This window comes from Monodon monoceros, unplaced genomic scaffold (assembly GCF_005190385.1).
Source record: "Monodon monoceros isolate NGI ecotype Baffin Bay Population unplaced genomic scaffold, NGI_Narwhal_1 Super_Scaffold_18, whole genome shotgun sequence".
Classification (NCBI taxonomy): domain Eukaryota; kingdom Metazoa; phylum Chordata; class Mammalia; order Artiodactyla; family Monodontidae; genus Monodon; species Monodon monoceros.
Window position 1 is genome coordinate 68,026,760 of NW_021703774.1, and position 20,707 is coordinate 68,047,466.

At 38.2% G+C, this 20,707-nt stretch overlaps 1 protein-coding gene across 4 annotated transcripts in view; it reads left to right on the forward strand.

The window, feature by feature from the left end:
- Positions 1–20,342, forward strand: part of FCRL3 (Fc receptor like 3) — a 40,838-nt gene extending 20,496 nt beyond the window's left edge. For 3 of the 4 annotated variants that reach the window (XM_029227203.1, XM_029227202.1, XM_029227204.1), the window contains 10 exons: positions 46–330; positions 1,351–1,638; positions 1,947–2,222; positions 8,029–8,307; positions 8,673–8,792; positions 14,161–14,188; positions 15,065–15,177; positions 15,390–15,458; positions 16,985–17,016; positions 17,114–20,342. In XM_029227203.1, coding sequence (XP_029083036.1) covers positions 46–330; positions 1,351–1,638; positions 1,947–2,222; positions 8,029–8,307; positions 8,673–8,792; positions 14,161–14,188; positions 15,065–15,177; positions 15,390–15,458; positions 16,985–17,016; positions 17,114–17,257 — 1,634 coding nt within the window. In that variant the 3' untranslated portion in view covers positions 17,258–20,342. The remainder of the gene's footprint in view (positions 1–45; positions 331–1,350; positions 1,639–1,946; positions 2,223–8,028; positions 8,308–8,672; positions 8,793–14,160; positions 14,189–15,064; positions 15,178–15,389; positions 15,459–16,984; positions 17,017–17,113) is intronic. The other variant, XM_029227205.1, reaches the window with a different exon arrangement.
- Positions 20,343–20,707: the final 365 nt, after the last annotated feature.

Sequence of the window (20,707 nt, forward strand, 5' to 3'; positions counted from 1 at the left end):
CCTGAGCCTCACTACCTTGGGAACTGTGCTTGTTCTTCTCTCTAGAGCTGTTTCCCCCTCCTGTGCTGACAGCCAGACCCTCCCAGCCCATAGAGGGGAGACCGGTGACCCTGAAATGTGAGACTTGGCTCCCTCCACAGCGGTCATACATTCAGCTTCAATTCTGCTTCTTCAGAGAAGACCAGGCCTTGGGATCAGGCTGGAGCAGCTCCCCAGAGCTCAACTTACCTACCATGTGGAGTGAAAACTCAGGGTCTTACTGGTGCCAGGCAGAGACAGTGACTCACCATGTCAGGAAAAGAAGCTTGAGATCCCAGATACATGTGCAGAGTGAGTGTCTGTGGGGCTGCACTTCCAGAGTCAGAGCCGGGGAGAGGAGAGGAGAGCAATGACATTTCCTGCTCCCTAGGACACTGAACATAACAGAGAGGAGAATTTCAGCTGTCCTGGTATCCTTCTCTCTTCAGGTTCAACACTGGCCTAATGTCCCTAGAACATTCTCTTCCATCTAACTCAGTTAATAACAGTTATTGATCAGTTACTGGGTCCCCAACCCTGTGGGGGGTTACAGAGCCTTACAGGATATGTTCTCTCAAGAGTCAACAGATAGGGCTTCCCTGGTGGCACAGTGGTTGAGAGTCCGCCTGCTGATGCAGGGGACACGGGTTCGTGCCCCGGTCCAGGAAGATCCCACATGCCGTGGAGTGGCTGGGCCCGTGAACCATGGCCGCTGAGCCTGCGCGTCCGGAGCCTGTGCTCCACGACGGGAGAGGCCACAACAGTGAGAGGCCCGCGTAGCGCAAAAAAAAAAAAAAAAAGTCAACAGACACAGATGACCACAAGCAGTCTTTAGAGGTCCCTATGCTGCTTCCGTTTGTTGACCTAAACATATTCCAAAATAAAAGTGGAAGATAAACATGAACTGGAATAATCAGAAAAGAATATGAGAAGATGGAGGTGAGACTGGAGAAGAGTCTTGAAGGATAGGAAAGGGGTTTGAATTTCAGGATAGAAGTAATATTCTCAGGGTTCACTCTTATTTTGTGATCCATCAGTGCACCAAAGATTCCTTAGATATAAATGTAAATAAAATGTGACTGCAGTCAGCATTAGGTTTAAGAAGATCCGGAGCCTAGTCCCCACATTCCCCAAGAATGGGAACTGTTGTATGTGGTGGGAGGGGTGTTTCTGCCTTTATAATAACATGCACAATTAATTCCTTATTGCCCACTTTGGACTCCTGCTTATTGTACCTGCTGCTATGGGCTTGTTCGTGACAGAACCAGCCTTCTCCTTGACCCTGAAGTTTCTGCCATGAGAACCCTCATGTGTCATCTTGTGTCCTCCCAGGAGTCCCTGTGTCTGATGTAAATCTAGAGATCCAGCCCCCCGAGGGGCAGCTGATTGAAGGAGACAATCTGCTCCTTATCTGCTCAGTAGCCAACGGTACAGGGACTGTCACATTCTCCTGGCACAGAGAGGGCACAGTGAGAAGTTTGGGAACAAAGACCCAGCGTTCCTTGTCGGCAGAGCTGCAGATACTCACTGTGAAGGAGCATGATGCTGGGAGATACTACTGTGCAGCTGACAACATTCACGGTCCCATCCTCAGTGAACTGATTAGAGTCACACTGAGAAGTAAGTTCCCGATTCCTTCTATTCAGCCTCGGTTCACAAGCCAGGGTTTAGGCTTTCTATCAGCCATGAGGCTCTTTGGAAGAAGGCAAAGGAACAGAGTTGTGAAGATTTAGAAGCTAACCAAGGAATGGCAAAGATGACAAAAGTTGAAGATATTTTACTTGTGGAGAGGACCGTAGTGATGAAAACAAAATTATCTAGGATTACTCTTAATGGTTCAAGAGATATATCTATATTTAAGTTTCTTGAGTGGGGTTATGAGTCTGTCACAGCATCAGAGTCCTCTGACAGTCTACTATCTCTTTCAGTTCCAGTATCTCACCCCGTCCTCACTCTCAGGACTCCCGGGGCCCAGGCTGTGGTGGGGGACATGATGGAGCTTCACTGTGAGGCCCAGAGAGGCTCTCCCCCGATCCTGTACCGATTTTATCATGATGGTGTCAGCCTGGGGAGCAGCTCAGTTCCCTCTGGAAAAGCATTCTTCAAATTCTCTCTGACTGCAGAACATTCTGGAAACTACTCCTGTGAGGCTGACAATGGCCTGGGGGTCCAGCTCAGTGACAGAGTGACTCTCAGTGTCACAGGTTAGTAGGGATGCCTGCAGCAATTACAGCCCAGAACAGACTGTGTCTTCTCTTTTGGGCTACTTGCTGGTGTGACATTCCAGCAGACTCCCCACTTTTTCTTCCTCTACCTGAGAGTCCTGGGATTCTTTCTTCTGACTCTACATTCAGGAACTTAGGCCATTCCTAATGGTTTTTCTGCATTTATCAAGATGATCATATGATTTTTATTTTTTATTTTATTGACGTGATGTATCGTGTTGATTGATTTGCAAATGTTGAACTACTCTTGCATACATGGAGTAAATCCCACGTGATCATGGTGTATGATCCTTTTAAAGTACTGTTTTATTCGGTTTGTTAATATTCTGTTGAGGATTTTTGCATCTATGTTACCTGAGATATTGGCCTGTAATTTTCTTTTTTGTGTGTTGTCTTTGGTTTTGGTATCAGGGTGATGTTAGCCTTGTAAAATAAGTTAGGAAGTATTCCCTTCTCTTCAGTTTTTTTGAATATTTTGAGAAAGATAGGATTTACAGCACCTTTGAATGTTTGGTAGAATTCACCTGTGAAGTCACCTGGTCCTGTACTTTTATTCTTGGGAGGTTTTTGATTTCTATTTCAGTCTCTTTCCTAGTGATTGGTCATTCAGATTTTATTTTTTTATGATTCAGTCTCAGAAGGTTGTGTGATTCTAAGAATTTGTCCATTTATTCTAGGTTGCTCAATTTGTTGGCATATAACTGTCCACAGTATTCTTGTATAATCCTTTGTATTTCTGGGCATTCATTGTTATAGCTTCTCTTTCATTTCTGATTTTATTTATCAGAGCCTTCTCTCATTTTTCTTAGTGAGTCTAGCTAAAGGTATGGCAATTTTGTCCATCTTTTAAAAGAACCAGGTCTTAGTTTTTATCAATATTTTCTATTTTCTTTTTAGTGTATATTTCATTTCTCTTTGAATCTTTATCATTTCCTTCCTCCTACTGACTTTTGGCTTCATTTGTTCTTCTTTTTCTAGTTCCTTTATGTGCAAAGTTAAATTTTGGTATGTCATATTTTCATTTTCATTTGTCTTCAGGTATTTTTTCAATTCACCTTTGATTTCTTGTTTGACCCAATAGTTGTTTAGCAGCTTGTTGTTTAGTCTCCACATATTTGTGATTTTCCAGCTTTCTTCTTGTGGTTGATCTCTAGTTTCATACCATTGTGATCAGGCAAGATGGTTGATATGATTTCAATCTTCTTAAATTCATTGAGACTTGTTTTGTATTCCAACATATGGTCTATTCTTGAGAAAGTTTCATGAGCACTTAAGAAGTATGTGTATTTTACTGCATTTGGATGGAATGTTCTGTATAAATTTATCAAGTCCATCTGGTCTAATGTATCTTTTAAGGCTGCTGTTTCCTTGTTGACTTTCTTTCTGTACGATCTATCCATTAATAGTGGGGTGTTACAGTTCCCTACTATTATTGTGTTGCTGTCAATTTCTCCCTTTAGGTCTGTTAATAATTGCTTTGTATATTTTGGTGCTCCTATGTTACGTGCATATATATTTATCACTATTACATCTTCTTGATGAATTGTCCCCTTTATCACAATTAATGTCCATTTTTGTCCTTTGTTATCTTTTTTGGCTTGAGGTCTATTTCTTCTGATATGGGCATGGCTATACCCACTTTTTTTTTTTTTTTTTGGCTGCCATATGCATGGAGTATCATCTTCCATCCTTTCACTGTGAGCCTATGTTGGTCTTTAAAGGTAATGTGAGTTTCTTGGAGGCAGCATAGAATTGGGTCTTATTTTTTACTCCATCAAGCCACTCTATGTCTTTTGATTGGTGAATTCAACCCATTAACATTTAAGGTTATTATTGATAAAGGAGAATTTAGTATTGCCATTTTACCTTTCATTTTCAGGTTGCTCTATATCTCCATTGTTTTCTTCCCCTTAAGTTTCTGCCTGCCATTTTGGTTTTGTGGTTTTTTATGATATTTTTCTCAGTTTCCCTTTTTTCATGTTTTGTGTCTCTGTTCTAGACTTATATTTTGTGGTTACACTGAGGTTTGCATAAGACCTCTCCTAGATAAAATAGTCTGTTTTCTGCTGATAGAATCTTATCTTCATTTACCTATATGGGTTCCATCCTTTTCCTCTTCCCTTTTTATGTTTTTATTGTCTCAAATTATCTCTTTTTGTATTGTGAGTTTTTTACCAAATTGAAGTAGCTATAGTTATTTTTCTGGCTTCCCCCCTTTTACCTTTATGCTATAATAAAGTGTTTAAAACCTATTCTGATAAAGAGCTGCAATTTTCTGATTCTGTCTATTTCAGTTTCCTCAAAGTTTTGTATACTTTTGCCTTTTTGTTTTTTGTAGAAGAGCTTCTTTCAACATTTCTTGTAAGCAGAACCAGTGTTGATGTATTCCCTCAGCTTTCATTCATATGGGAAGGTCTTTGTTTCTCCTTCATATCTGAATAATAACTTTGCTGGAAAAAATATTCTTGGGTGACACTTTTTATCTCTCAGTATTTTGAGAATGTCATTCCATACCCTCTTGTCCTGTAGAGTTTCTGTTGAGAAACCTGATGATAAGCTCATGGAGATTCTTTTGTAGGTTACCATCCTTTTTTCCCCCAGGCTGCCTTAAAATTCTTCCTTTGTGATTGACTTTTGACAATTTTAATATAACATGTCTTGTAAAAGGTATTTTTGCATTGAAGTAATTAAGTGTTCTCTTAGCTTCATGGATTTGTATATCCAGTTTCTTTCCTAGGTTTGGGAAGTTCTCAGCTATTATTTATTTAAATATACTCTCTGTTCCCCTCTCCCTGTTTTCTCCTGGGACACCCCTTATACTAATGTTGCCTTTCCTAAAAGAGTCAGATAGCTCTTGGAGAATTCCCTCATTTTTAAATTATCTTATTTATCTCTCCTCTTATACTTGTATCATGTCTAGATTTCTATCTTGAGATTGCTAATTCTCTCTTTCATATAGTCTGATCTATTTCTAGTGCTTTCCAAGGCATTCTTCTCAACATTTATTCAGTTCTTCAATTCCAGAATTCCTGTTTGGCTCTTTTTTAGAGTTTTAATATCTCTGGTAAAGTATTTCTTTTGTTCATTAATTTTATTTCTGAGCTCATTAATCTGACTTTCTGAGTTTTCTTGTAGCTTGTTGAGTTTCTGAATGACAACTATTTTGACTTTCTTTGAATTCTTTCTCAGTTAGATCACAATATTTCATGACTGTAAGTTTGGTTTCTGGAGAATTGCCAGTTTCTTTTTGTGGTACAGTGTTACTGTGATTCTTCATGGTACTTGATGGGTGGTTTCTCTGCTGGTACACTTGATGTGGTGACAGTTAGAAATCAGAGGCCTTTCTTTTGTTTTCCAGTAGGTGGTGGTATGGCATAAGTTTCTGGTTTCTCTTACCTAAGCTGTCTCTGGCTATGTTTGAGAGTAGTCACTTTCCATCCTCCCCTTTCTCTATAAGAAGTGTGGCTCTATTATCGCTTCCTGTGCCTCCGGAGTTACTGCTGCTTTGCTCCTGAAGTGTTGCTGTTATCATCACCTGGTGCCCCAGGATGGTGGGCTGTTCTCTCGTGTCTGGGATCCCTTGAGTCATAGGCTCCACCAATGCAGGCAAAGCAAGGGGGTAGTGTGGGAGCTAGGGTCAGGCTGGCACCTATACCCTTTCTGATGTCATAAGGTTTGTGGGCTCTGCCGCTGTGGGTTGAGGGGCAGGGGCTGGCGTCATGGGGCACTCATTAAAAAAATGAGTAAAGGACTTGAATAGACATTTCTCCAAAGAAGACATATAAATGGCTATTAGATACATGAAAAAAATGCTCAACATCACTCATTATTAGGGAAATGCAAACCAAAACTACAATGAAATACCACCTCATACTCATTAGGATGGGTACTATAAAAATAATAGAAAATAACAAGTGTTGGCTAGGATGTGGAGAAATTGGAATCCTTGTGTAATGTTGGTAGGAATGTAAAATGATGAAATCATTATTGAGAACACTATGGAGGCTCCTTGGAAAATTAAAAATAGAGCTACCATATGATACAGAAATTCCACTTCTGGGTATACATCCCCCAATGCTGAAAATATATTCTCAAAAAGATATTTGTACACGTGTGTACAGAGCAACATTATTCATAATAGCTAAAACATGGAAACAACCCAGTCCGTTTATCTGTTGATAACCCAATATCCATTATCAATAGATAAATGGATAAGCAAAGTGTGGTATGCACATAATATGAAATATTACTCAGACTTAAAAAGAAAGAAAATTCTGCTACATGCTACAACCTGGATGAATCTTGAGGTCATTATGCTAAGTGAAACAAACCAGTCAAAAAAAGACAAATACTGTATGATCCCACTTATATAAGATGTTTAGGTTAGTCAAAATCATAGAAACAGAAAGTAGCCTAGTGCTTGTCAGGGGGTGGGGAAATGGAGTATAAGGAGTTATTGTTTAACGGGTATAGAATTTCACTTTTAACAAGGTAAAAAGTTATGGAGATGGATGGTGGTATTGGTTTCACAATGTCATGAAATTATTTAATACCACTTAACTGTACACTTAAAAAGTTTATGATGGAAAATGTTAAGTTAAGAGCATTTTACAGCAAAAAAAAATTGGATAAAAATATATGAGGTGGTGACATGGGTGGAAAGACACACTGAGATGTGCAAAGAATGTATAAAGCCTTACCCCTGAGACCCTTCGCATTTGGCCCAGGTCACTATATATTGTAAAGGATGTACAGAAGGGTGAATTATTCCCATTCAATGGATTGTCTCCATGCTCCCTCCCCTTTAGCCAATCTCAGATGCAAAGCAAAGCTTAAGATCCTTACCAAACTTCTCTTGCCAATGAAGCACACAGCTTATATCTAAAGCACTGCACACAGATTGGCTCATCCAGGTTCCCTCACAACTTAGCAGAATCAGCAATCTCACAGTTCACATTTCACATTAATTAATTATTGATTAACAATTCCATATATTAATTAAAAACATAGTGATTTTCTGTTTTTCCTGGCTGTCCTATTTCTATAATCACAAAGTAAAATGGAAATCATGTTGTTATTGCTGTGTCTGGATATTTTGGGGCCAATCTGGATCAATTTTGTCATCCACTCATTCACGAATTGTTGATGAACTATTACATGCCAAGGCAAAGTTCCAGCAGCCGGAAATACAAAAATGAACAAACAGATAAGTCCTCATCCTTATGAAACGTACGTTCTATTAGAGGAATCAGATATACAACAATGATAGATGATAGATAGATAAATAAGAGAGAGATACATAGATACATAGATTGATAGATGTTAGTATTAATGCTATGCAGAAAAATAAAGCAAGGTAACTGGGTAAAAGGTAATGAGGTCTTACTTCAGATAGGTGTGGAAGTCTAGGTTTAAAGCTAAGTCTCAGGAGTCAATCAATGATATGGAGAAACAAACCTTGCTTTTAGTTATTATTTCTATCAGTAATAGTAGCTAACATTTATCGAGCATTTTACATACATGATTCTTATTACCATAGCTTGTGATATAATTATTATTAGCTCCATTTTACGAAGGAATAAACTGAGACTTGGAGCTAGTAAAAAGTTTTTAAAACATCAAGATCACAGGGCTAATAAAGAGCAGAGACGGGATTTAAACTCAGGTTTTCCTGAATCCCAGGTCTCTGTTCCTACTACTAAACTAAACTAAATATTTCCTTTATTAACTTATCTTGTACACATACTTAATTAAAGCTGCTCATGAACTATGTTGCTTCCCTCAGTTCCAGTGTCTCATCCTGTCTTCACCTTCCACCCTGCTGGGGTCCAGGCTATAGCGGGAAATGTGTTAGAGCTTCGCTGTGAGGCCCAAAGAGGCTCTCCCCCGATCCTGTACTGGTTTTATCACAAGAATGTCACCCTGGGGAGCATCTCGGACCCCTTTGGAGGAGGAGCATCCTTCAACCTCACTCTGATGACAGAGCATTCTGGGAACTTCTCTTGTGGGGCTGACAATGGCCTGGGGGTCCAGCGCAGTGAGATGGTGACACTCAGCGTCACAGGTGGGTTGGTGGTACCTGGGCTATAGGTTACATTTATAAGCAATAAAATATTTCTCCAATAGACTGTAGAAATTCTCCCAGTGCCAGAGTTATTAACATGAAAACAAGGCTTGAAGCTTCTGGAGACTGGTACTGATTTCATGGGGGTGGGGGAGGGAAAAGGAATACATTTTAATGTTAGATTCTGGCAATCACTCATGTGCTATTATTTTGAAAATTACGAATTATACTGTAAATGATTCAAATTGAGAAATCAGAACCTGGCAAAAACCTGTCCTAATATATCGCTAGCCCCCACCTACATGTTTTTTGTCTAGATAAAAAAATATTTGGCCCTGAACTCAAGTATAGGTCTCTTTACTTAGGGCCTCCCAGTAACAAAATAACGCTTATCACCGAGGGGGTCACTGCAGGGCTGCTAAGCATCCTTGGCCTTGCTGCTACTGCTGCTCTGGTGTGTTACTTCAGGACCCAAAGGAATTCAGGTGAGTGACTATATCTTACTCTTTGATGTTGTGACTTTTGCCATTGCTGTAATAACTTGGACTTGTGTAGTATATCCTATAAAGGTCAATTATTCCTTTCCAAGTACTAAGCCCTCAGTTCTAATCACTGCCACTCTGTGGCAGTGACAAAAAGGTACAACAAATTTCTTAATGAAGTTACTACTCCATGTGTTTAATTTGAGACTTAAATCAGAGAACAGAGTTTAGCTTCCATTTAAAAACTAGAAAGTTAAGTATTTACTGTTCCAACCCCAGTCCAAAGCTTACTGAAAACAAAAAGAAGGAAAAACAAAGTCCTCCACTTGTAACAACAACAAAAATAGACAATAGCCATAAGTACAAACCATAAACTCTGAGCTATATTTGAAAAGCATATAAAGACAGTGATATTTATTAGTAGATAAAATTAATAGATATTCTGAGAATGAAATTAAAATTTTAATTTCTGATTGTTGCTAGTATATAGAAATTCAGTTGATTTTTGTACATTGATCTCATATCCTGCAACCTTGCTAAACACACTTATTAATTCTAGTATTAGTTTTGTAGATTCCATCAGATTTTTCTGCATAGATGATCAAGACGTCTGGGAATAAACATAATTTTACTCCTTGCTTTCCAATCTGGATTCCTTTTATTTCTTTTTCTTGCCTTAATGGACTGGCTAGAACCTCCTGTACAATGTTGAATAGAAGTGTTGAGAATAGACCTACTTGTCTTGTTCTTGAACTTAAAGGGGGTAAGTATTTGGACTTTCACCACTGCATATGATAATATTAGCTGTGGATTTCTTGTAGCTGCTGTTTATTAGGCTGAAGAACTCCCTACTAATTGTAATTTGCTGACAGTTTTTACAGAAGAAATGACAACTGTTTTTTCTACATTGATTGAGATGATCATATGATTTTATCTTCTAGTCTAGTGATACAGATTTTGGATTTTGAATGTTGAACTGGCTTTGCATTTCTGGGGTCAACCTCACTAGCTTATAATTTTTGAATTTGATTTGCTAAAATCTTTAAGAACGTTTGCACCTATGTTCATAAGGGATATTGATTTGGTAGTTTTATTTTCTTGTCATTTCTTTTTCTGGCTTGATGTCTAGGTAATACCCACTTAGTTATCACTTCCAGAATTCTTCATTCCTTTTTGTATATACATACATCCATATGGTATCATTCTCTCTCAGTTTGAAGGACCTCTTTTTAACATTTCTTGTACTATGGGTTTGTTTGTGAACTTGATTGACAGTGTTGCTGAAGTCTTCTATATCCTTTCTGATTTTCTTTTTACTTGATCTATCAGTTATTGAGAGAAGGGTATTGAAATCTTCAACAATATTTGTAAATGTTTCCATTTCTTCTTGCAATTCTATCACATGTGCTTCATGTATTTTGAAACTTTATTATTAGGTGCACAAATATTTATCATTGTTATGTGTTTTTGATGAAATGACCACATTATCCTTATGACCTTTTTATTCCTGTAGCATCATTTACTCTGAAATATTCTTTGATATTAATATATTAATATAAATAATGTTAGCATGATATTTATTTTTTCTACCCTTTTAACTTATTTGTGCCTCTATTATTATTATTATTTTTTTTTTTTTGCGGTACGCGGGCCTCTCACTGTTGTGGCCTCTCCCGTTGTGGAGCACAGGCTCCGGATGCGCAGGCTCAGTGGCCATGGCTCACGGGCCCAGCCGTTCTGCAGCATGTGGGATCTTCCCAGACCAGAGCACGAACCCGTGTCTCCTGCATTGGCAGGCGGACTCTCAACCACTGCGCCACCAGGGAAGCCCTGTGCCTCTATATTTAAAGTGTATTTTTATAGATAGCATATAGTTAACTTGGATTTTTTAAATCTAATATGGCAGTCTCTACCCTTTAATTTTAAAAATTTAGACCATTTAGATTAATGTGATTATTGATAGGGTTAGGTCCCTAAATCTATTATTTTGCTATTTGTTTTCTATTTGTCTCATCTGTTCTTTGTTTTCCATTTCCTTTTTTTTTCTACCCTCTTTTGGACCACTTGAGTATTTTTTATGATTCCATTTTATTTCCTTTTTTGGCTTATTATCTATATAACTCATTGCTTTGTTATTTTAGTGGTTGTTTTAGAGTGTATGGTATACATATCTAACTTATCACAGTCTACTTACAAGTGACATTATATCACTTCATGTATAGCATAAGAATCTTACCATTGTGTACTCCATTTCTCCCCTGCCTGTTACATTGCTATTAATTTTGTAAACAATTCTCTTTTAAAGAAGTTTACATATAATTTTAAAATATTATACATTTACTCATAAAGTTACCACTTCCAATGTTCTTCATTCCTTTTTGTATATCCATATGTTCATCTGGTATCATTTTCTTTCCACCTAAAAGATTTCTTTTAACATTTCTTGTAGTATGGGTCTGCTGGTGGTGAATTATTTCAGCTTCTGTATGTCTGTAAAAGTCTCTGTTTTGCATTCATTTGTGAAATATATTTTTACTTGCATAGAATTCTGGGTTGAAAATTTTGTTTTCTTTCAATATTTTAAAGATGCTGTACTGTCTTCCTGTGTGCATGATTTCTAACAAGAAATCTGCCATAATCCTTGTCTCTTTCTTATGTGATTGCTTTTATTTTTCTCTCTGAATGTTTTTTCATGGATCAGAAATCTTTGAGTGCATAGACTGTTTTATTCAGTGCTTTGGGTGCTTATAAGGTTTCAAGACTTTATATCTGGAATTACTAATCCTTTACTTTCTGTCTTTCTCTGTGGTGTAACATGAACTCTCTTTTTCTGTCATACCAAATGGTTCTGTTTTCCTTTTTCAGGGCTCATATTGAAAATCAAGCAAATAAACAAATAATTGGGTCTCAATTTAATGAAGGCTTTACATACTTTCCTTAATGATAGTGGTTAAGCATTGTCTTCTGACTTCCACTTTCAGGTCAATCAATGAGCATCCATCCTTCCTCTTCTTTGTACAAAAAATGGCATCATCATTTTATGACTGATATTTAAAGCTATTTAATAGTTTCTTAAATAATATTACATATACAATTATGTGTGTAGCACTAACCCTGATAGTACTCATCACAAAATCTGTCACTCATGTAGAGTCTATTATATGCAATTTTATGGTGTCTAATTCTCTCAGTTTTTCAGTATGTACATTTCACTTCAATTCTACCAATATCATTATAACCATATTAAAGATGAAGAAATGAAGATTTGGAGAAGTTAGAAACCTTTCCAAATTCATGTGTATCTACTAAGAGTCAGAGTTAGGTCTTAACTGGGGTCTCCCTAGCCCTTGAGTCCATATACTCTCCATTAAATCTTGGTGACTTGTAAAAGGCTGGTTGTACCTCCTACTTTAAAAATTACTTTTCTATCTCATTACCTATCTGGATGTCATTTATTAATCAGTAACATACTAGAAGTGCAGACATTAGAACCTCAGTATTGCAGTTGATAATATTAAAAAGACAGGTTGCTCAGTCAGTACAACACCAAATAACACAAGGGAAGGAAAGATTACCAATCATTATTTAATGTGATCCATGAGGGCAGAAACTCAGGAGATTCTGTCCTCTATATCTAAGGGAAATGTTTTTTTAAATAGCAAACTCAACTAAGGCATTCTGACAGTGTCAATCAGAGGGTCTCTGCCTTTCACATCTCAAAATCTTGTCTACTGTGCTTCCCTCATAGCAAAGTCTTCTTTCTCATTATTGACCAGTCTTCTCAGGGAAGAGCTCAGCCCTTTCAAATTCATCTAAAAGTGAAGGACTCTGGTCCTTAAGCCTGAGTGTTTCCTCCAAGTTACCTAAGGGAGTGATATATTTATTGACTCTATAACTGCTTGGAATTAAATTCCAGTAATGTAACTCTCCAGACTCCAGTCTCCTTAGCTGTGTAGTGGTCATAATAATCGTATATACCTTTTAGGTGCTATGAGACAATCTATGTAAACTGCTCAGCACAGTGCCTGGCCCATATATCTTTAGTGAATACTAGCTTATATTATAAATAGCCACCTTCTGGGTCTGTTTTCCTTTATGCAGATGAAGAGATAATCTGACTCTCAGAGGCATCCTGGGACTTAGTTAACCTGCTTACAAGTAAGGGTATTAGTGGTTGATTGATATGGTTACAATGGCCCTGAGGAGAGAGGTATAGGCCAGGATCACGCTTACACACCTCTAGTTTAACTCAGGACACCTGGTTCCCAAAGATGGGGCTTGTAGGCATTAATCAGTCATTTTCCATGAGAGGTAAGGCTGAATATGTTTACTTTGGGAAATAACTTGTATCCTCTAAGACCAGTGAGACAGATATAGAGCCACAGATAAGTAGGCAAAGGGCAGAGAAGGCTGTACTGGGCAGGCCAGAAAGATTTCAATATTTTTGTGTTGATGGAAAGCTGGCATATTTTCAAGGCTGATGGAGTAGGCTTCCAAATTAGGTTTACCTGTAGTCACCTATTAAAAAATCGTCAACTTGTTTTTCTTTTAGTCCTCATAGTACACAGTTTAATTTGTTCAGTCGTTTAACAAATCTTTACTAGATATTTTCAACCTTCTAGGCACTGGAAATAGAAAAATAATTAAGACAAGTTTTGCTCCCTCAAGTAACACACCTTTTCACGAAGGAGAGAGTTAGAGGCAAACACAGAAATAGATAATTAAAATACAATATAGTAATTTTAATATTGCAGGGTTCTATGTGCATGGATATAGGTCACTTAATCCAGCCTGTTGGCATCAGGGAAAGCTCTGGAGGAGGAAAGATAAATTGGTATTAGCCAGGTGAAAGCGAAGGAAAGAAGGGGTATGGAGAAAACAATATGCACCCAATGTTGTTGACATGGATTTGCAAGGTCAGAGATAAAGAAAGGTCTGGGCTTATTCTGGTAGTCCTATTGAGTCATACTTGTGTAACAAGTATTAATTTTAACCCCCCTCTAGGCCTCAGTCTCCTTGTCTCTACCTCATAGGGCTGCAGTGAGAATAGAGAAGTGGGAATATGGGAAGCACTTGATCTAGAGTTAAATATTAAGTTGTCTCTCTTCTGCTACTTCGTCACAACTACTTAGAGTTCATGCTGCTATTACTGATTGAATGATGGAGAATAAGTGTGATTCTGTGCAAATGTCTCTCCAGACCCCACCTTCTTTATCTATAACATGACATAAGGGGTGGAGCCGGATGTTCTCAAAGATTTGCCATAGCTGAAATCTAGGCTGAATTTGATTTCTGGGAAAGGATATTCTAACATAGAGCACATTGTCCACAGAGATCACTTATCATCAATGTTCCTTTTTTCGTTTTTCAGGAGGACTTTCCACCACTGGAACACCTAGGTGAGGTCTCTTCTTCTTGTGCTGTCAGCATTTTCATTTTATTTATGCTCACAAGATAGAACATGGAATTATGTACATTAAAAATATTTTACTCATTTCCTATTAAAATTTCAAATTCTTATGAAATAAAAAATGTGATTAAGAAGGCCACTTTCGATCATAGTTGTGAATAATACTCACTTATACCTACTTATACACAGAATTAATATTATTTACTATCCATGGTTAATTTATCTCCTTCCTTAAGTGTGCGCCAGTAGAGAATTGATCACTGATGTCTTAATGATATCATCTTTCATAAGGCTACATTTATTCACTCCCTTATTGCTCATTTCCCCACTCATACACTCATTCAGGAAACAATTATTGAATGCTGGCAATGTTCAACTCACAATATTAACTGCAGAAGGAAATGAAATTGGAAAAATATACTTTCCCTGAAGATTCTTCATAATATTTTACAGGAAAGGTAGATCATTGTAATATGAGGTAGAAAACTGAAAGGAACCTAAAAAATGACAAAGGTCAACTTCTGTGGAATGCAGAAGCCTTTGTGTACTAATGTTGAAACATTTAAACTTTTGAAAGCAATAAAAAATAGGCAAACACAAGTGTTTACTCTATCAAAGGGTCCTTGATCTATGTAGCCTTTGTCCTCTGACCTTGCCTCAACTGGCCTTCTCTGTAATGCTGCCCTGGCTCTGTCTTGTGCCATACTTCTGACGTTTTCTCAAAAGAAGCATGAAGACTCAGAGTAGCAGCCATGATATTTTCACATGAACCATGCTGAGCTCTTCCTGGATATTGATTTTCCTGAGATTCTGTGTAGTCCACAAATACTTTTCTCCTTTTTGTCTCTCTCCCCTTCTGTCACAGTTACAGTCCCAGGGAGTTTAAGGAACCTTCTAGAACCTCCAACACAGACCCCCAAGAACCCACTTACTCTGAACCACCAGACCCAATGGAACAGCAGCCAGTGTACAGCAATGGTGAGAACTTCCTAAGGAACAGAAGGCTCCAGGGAGGAACAAGGGAGGGAAGAGAGATTGAGCAACAGTCCATGGTTCAGTCATATTCAATATAAAAATGTCATTTCTGGCACTATGTCAAGGTTAGAGGTGGTTATAAACTTGGTGACTGGGAAGAAGAGTTTATAGTGTGAGCTCTTGACTGCAGCCAACTGTGATCTATTGTTTTGCAGTGGATCTTGGTGAGAGCGACCTGGTTTATTCCCAGATCTGCAGCATCCAAGATACAAAAGAAAATTCAGGTGAGACACAAGTAGAGGTAAGGTGGCAGTGTTTTATCAAATCCAGCAAGGGGTTTTTGATCAAAGAGTCATCTCAATATGAATCCAACATGAGAGGCATTAACTGCTCCTCTTATATTACCAATCCTATAATCATATCCATTCCCTCTTACCTGTCTACACTGCCACCATTACCTCATAAACTCTTTAAGGACAGACACCTTATTTCTTTGCTAATATATCAGTAGCATATAGTGTTATGCTTAGAAAATGTTAGGCCCCCTCAAATTTTTCTTTAATGAATGAATGAACATAGGCATAATAAATGAACATAATAAATGAACAAAGGCATAATAAATTAAGCCTTTAATTATCTAATGTGTAGACAATTGTAATTCTCTTAACTGGTCTCTTTATTTCTAATCTCATTCTCCTTCAAACCTTGTAACGACCTGTTTCCAGCGTGATCCCTCTGAGATGCACAATTGATCACATCATTGTCTAGGTTAACTGCCCTCAGTGATTCTCCATTTTAAAGCATGACCCTTGCCTTCCCCTGTGATTTTGTCCCTCCTCTAAGCTCTGCCTTATGTCCTTACTTTAGCCATATTGAACTCTTAACATTTCTTTGATCAAACTGGGTTGTTTTGTGCTTTGGTGCTCATGCTTCGTATTTGTCTTGTAATGTTCTTGCCTCTAGTTTGTCTGTGACCCTTGCTCACATTTCAAGAAATAATTCAGTTACCATCGTGAAACTCAGTAATTCCCACCGGCCCTCCCTATCTCCTAACCTGAGAGGAACTGATTACCCTTTGTGGCAACAGCATAGTTTAATACGTATTTTTATCTTGGTGCTCATAATACTTCTTGCATTTGTTTCCATGTCTATTTCTCTATTTCTTTCCTTAAAAATGATAAGATTCTTAATAGTATGGACTGAGTTTATGTCATTTTCCCCACTTTATGGCTTACCAATGCTTAATAGAAGGTCATTGTTCACTGAATGCTTATTGGCTGAATAACTAAATGAAAGAGATCCAAAGAATCCCTTGGAAGGTTAGGAGAAATACACACACACTGAATTTTCTCAATGTTAGCACTGCATATCTTTGGCTTACTGGGCATTTTCTGTTTGGCCTTAGAATGCCAAGTCCCTATTGGAGCTGCCTCCTCCAATTTCTCTGTGCAAAGTGAAGTGAATCATATTTACTTCCTTCTCCCAGATGATCAATGTAGCCATAGAGACCCTAAATAGTAGTAGGGAGGTGGGAATAACAGAGTTGCTCTGCTGGGGTTGTGATGAGCCGTGGAAAAAGGAAGATATTTTCAAGAAAGTCATTCTGGGCATTTTATGGGCAGAGGAAAGGCTTTATTGTTTGTGTGAGGGTGAGATTCTTGCTCTGTGAGGGCTTTGGAAGAATTCAGCAGAGGAGACAGGAAATGAGTCAGCAGAGGAAAGATTGGCTTGGAATGCACTGTGAGTAGGTTGTAAGTTACAATGTATTACCCACAGTTTAATACTTTTCTTTCCTCTTCCCATCCAATAGCAAATTCACCAAAGAAACACTGGGAGGATAAGGTGGGTCATATTTCCTGGCTTTCTTTCCCCTCTGCTCTTCCTCACCTACATTTAGGTACTTACTATTTGTGTTTTGTTTTGTTTTGTTTTCCACTAGGAGCCTGCAGTCATCTATTCAGAGTTGAAGAAGGCACATCTAGATGATTCTGCAGGGCTGGCCATCAATCAAGACAGGGACCTTGAAGATGCTGCAGAAAACTATGAGAATGTCCCATGTGCATTGTCAGCCATAGACCACTAGCTCTGTACCCATAGTGGCTCACAGAGACCCTGAGAAGCAGCCTGTGTCATTATCTCTGTTATCTCCAGCCATGCTACCTCTTTCCCCCCAGGGCTCAGCATCCCAAGAGGCTGGGCTATAGGGGACATCAGGCTGGGTGAAAGTTCTGCCAACTTCCTCTGTGCCTGAGTCTGTGTATTATCTAGGAACATAGTGAGCAGCATTTGAGTAAATTCTGCATTCTTTTCACAGTAGAGACACATGTGAAGGCAGGGCAGTTGGGCCTTCAGCTCCCAGGCCTGTTGATGAGAAAGGAGAAATGGTCTAGCCAGGATCACGAGGATGCAATCGTGACCAGCTGATCTAAGTGGGATCAAAATCTTTTTATGTACTATCTCTACATAAACAGTTTGTTCTAAACATCTTGTTTCCATTTTTGTGGGGTTGATAGTGGCATGGCTGATGTTCTGTTGTACATGCTTTGTTCCAGTTACCAAATTGGAAACAACCAAAAAGCTTTGTTCTAGCCACATATATACTATTTCTTCATGAACTATACATCAGTATTAAGATTTTTTTAAATAACACATTCTATTTAATGGGAGAGAGCTTCCAAATTGTCTGATTAGATAGTATAATGTGGACTGAATTGTATTCTCTCAAAATTCAATGTGACTATACTTGGAGATAGGACCTTTAAGGAGATAATTATGGTTAAATGAGGTCATAAGGGTGGCCCCTAATTGAATTGGACTGGTGTCTTTCTAAGAAGAAGAGGAGACACCAGAGCCCTCTCTATCTTTCTTCATGCACACAGAGGAAAAGCCATGTGAAGACACAGCAAGAAAGATATCTGCAAAGCCTGAAGGTGGCAAGAAGAGAGGTCTCGCCAGAAACCAACTCTGCCAGCACCTTGATCTTGGACTTCTAGAACTGTGAGAAAATAGATATCTGATGTTTAAGCCACCTAGTCTGTGGTATTTTGTTATGGCAGCCGGAGCAGACTAACACAAATTTATACATAGATACATAGATGACAAATGATTGATGACAACGATGATGATGATAGATAGATAGATAGATAGATAAAGATAGATGCAGGTATATGACACACACACACATACACACTGCAGCCCACACAGAATTTGTAGTCTTCAAGATACTTCATCTCTCATAAGATCAAACATTCCTCCTACAAGTTGCAGCTCAGTTTTACTGTTTAATTATTCAACATCCACTATTTGATGGCTACAGAAGCATCAACATCAATCTTGGAAGGTCAGTAGAGCCAATGATTTACATGACTCAGATGGTAAAGCTTAGTGTCACTCAGGAGCCCTCATGACCTGAGCTGGCAGTGGGTGTAGAGATGCAAGGCAATTAGTAGGCTCAAAGGAAGACATCCCCTTCCATTGCTCAGTGACTCCTTATCAATTCCTCAATTGACTGACAGATATTGGGTGTCTACCAATGAAGAAAAAACATTTTTTTAAGTATGCCAGCAAAAATGTCAGAAGCAGTTTTATTCATAAGTTCTGCTGAGGCAGAAAAGGAATAATTAAAATTGTTAGCCTCTATCACCTAGTGTTACACTGAAATTTTTTAGCTTTGAAAACAATAGACCTTAAGGAAAGAAGGTAGAAGTTCACTGAGGACTGATGCACCTCAACTGATACAATTTATGGACATCATTGATTTTACACCAGCCGTTGTTGATAACGTTAAGTAAATAATGAAATGATGCTTTGCAAACCTTGAAAACAACTCAAGCATAAAAGTATTGTGTATTTCAAATTTTATGTTTTTCCCCTTGGGTGTCAGAAGCTTAGACATCAGGAAGTAAAACATATATCAAAATGCAATCTGATTTGAGGCTTTTAGCCTTGACTAATGAATTCAACTAACAAGATCATTTGCCAAGGGAAAAAATGATTGCCTTCTTAAAGAGGAAATACATATTTTTATTATAAAAGAGGGACTTACCATTCTAGTTTCCATATTAGTAGGTACAACATGCAATCCATAATGTATGCCTGGCCTTTAGAGGGAGAAAGGAATCCAGGTGTAGTCTGTGTCTGTCCTTAAATTTTGCTCCAAATTCCTCCCCACCTTGAGCTCCAGAACGAATAAGGTATACAGGAGAAGGGGAACATGACACTAGATCCAGCTGTGGGAAACCCATCTAAAAGAGTTGTGACAAAAGGCAGGTTTTCTCTCTTGACTTCAGAGAGAAAAAAATCCTTAAGGGAGAAAGACAGGATTGAGGTAGCTTCCCACGGACAGTGAGAGCCACTCTCCAGGAGTGCATGCAAGAGGTGCAAGCAGCACCAAGGACAGCAACCTATAAGACGGACAGAATCAGGAAATGCCAGCAAGAAATGGGGACACCAGAGGGGCTGTACAGCCTACAGAATAGTTCCGAGTGTATGGAGGACCTCCCTCCCCAAACCCCTTATGCAGATCTTCAAACTAAGGGCAAATAGTAGTACCTGTAAGCAGTCAGGGAGAGTCGAAGGAATATTTGAGAGAAGATTCATGAGGCAATTATTTTCCCAACTAGTCAGGAAGGTAACAGTTGAGGCATTAAGATTCAAGACATTACTATAATTACTTTCTTTACATTTATTTTATTTTTTTTACAAATAATTGAATAATTTATGCAGAGTAAACTGCATAGATTTAAAGTATACAATTTGATGAATTTTGACAAATATATGCACCCATGAAGACACTACCACAATCAAGATGCCAAATATCTCCATCACCCCCCAAAGTTTCCTTATCCTGTACGTAATACTTCTTTCCCTCCACCTTTATCTTATGCAGTCATTGATATGCTTTCTGTCATCGTAGATTACAGTGTATGCTGTAAGATTTTATATAAATAGAACCATAGAGTATATACTCTTCTGTGCCTGGCTTCTTTCACCAAGCAGAAAGATTTTGAGATTCATTCACATTGCTTCATGAATCCATAGTATATATATATATTTTATTGCTGAGTAAATATACCATTATATGTATATACCACTTTTGTTATCCATTTACCTGTTAATGGACATTCGGATTGTTTCATTTGTCATTATTAAAAATAAAGCTGCTATGAAAATTCATGTACAATTCTTTGTGTGGACATATGTTTTCATCGCTCCCTTGTAAACACTCTGGAGTATAATTGCTGGGTCACATAGTAGATTGATGCTTCACATTTTAAGAGGCTGCAATACTCTTTTCCAAAATGGCTGTACCATTTTACATTCCCACAAACAGTGTTTGATAGTTACAGTTGCTCCACATCCTTGCCAACACTTGGCATTTTCAGTTTTTAATTTTGGTCACTCTAAAGAGTTTGTAGTGTGGTATAGTGTTATCTCATTGTGGTTTTGATTTCACTGATAATCAATGATGTTGATTATCTTCTCAATTCCCTATTAGCACTTTGTAGGTCTTCTTTTGTGAAGTGTCTATTCA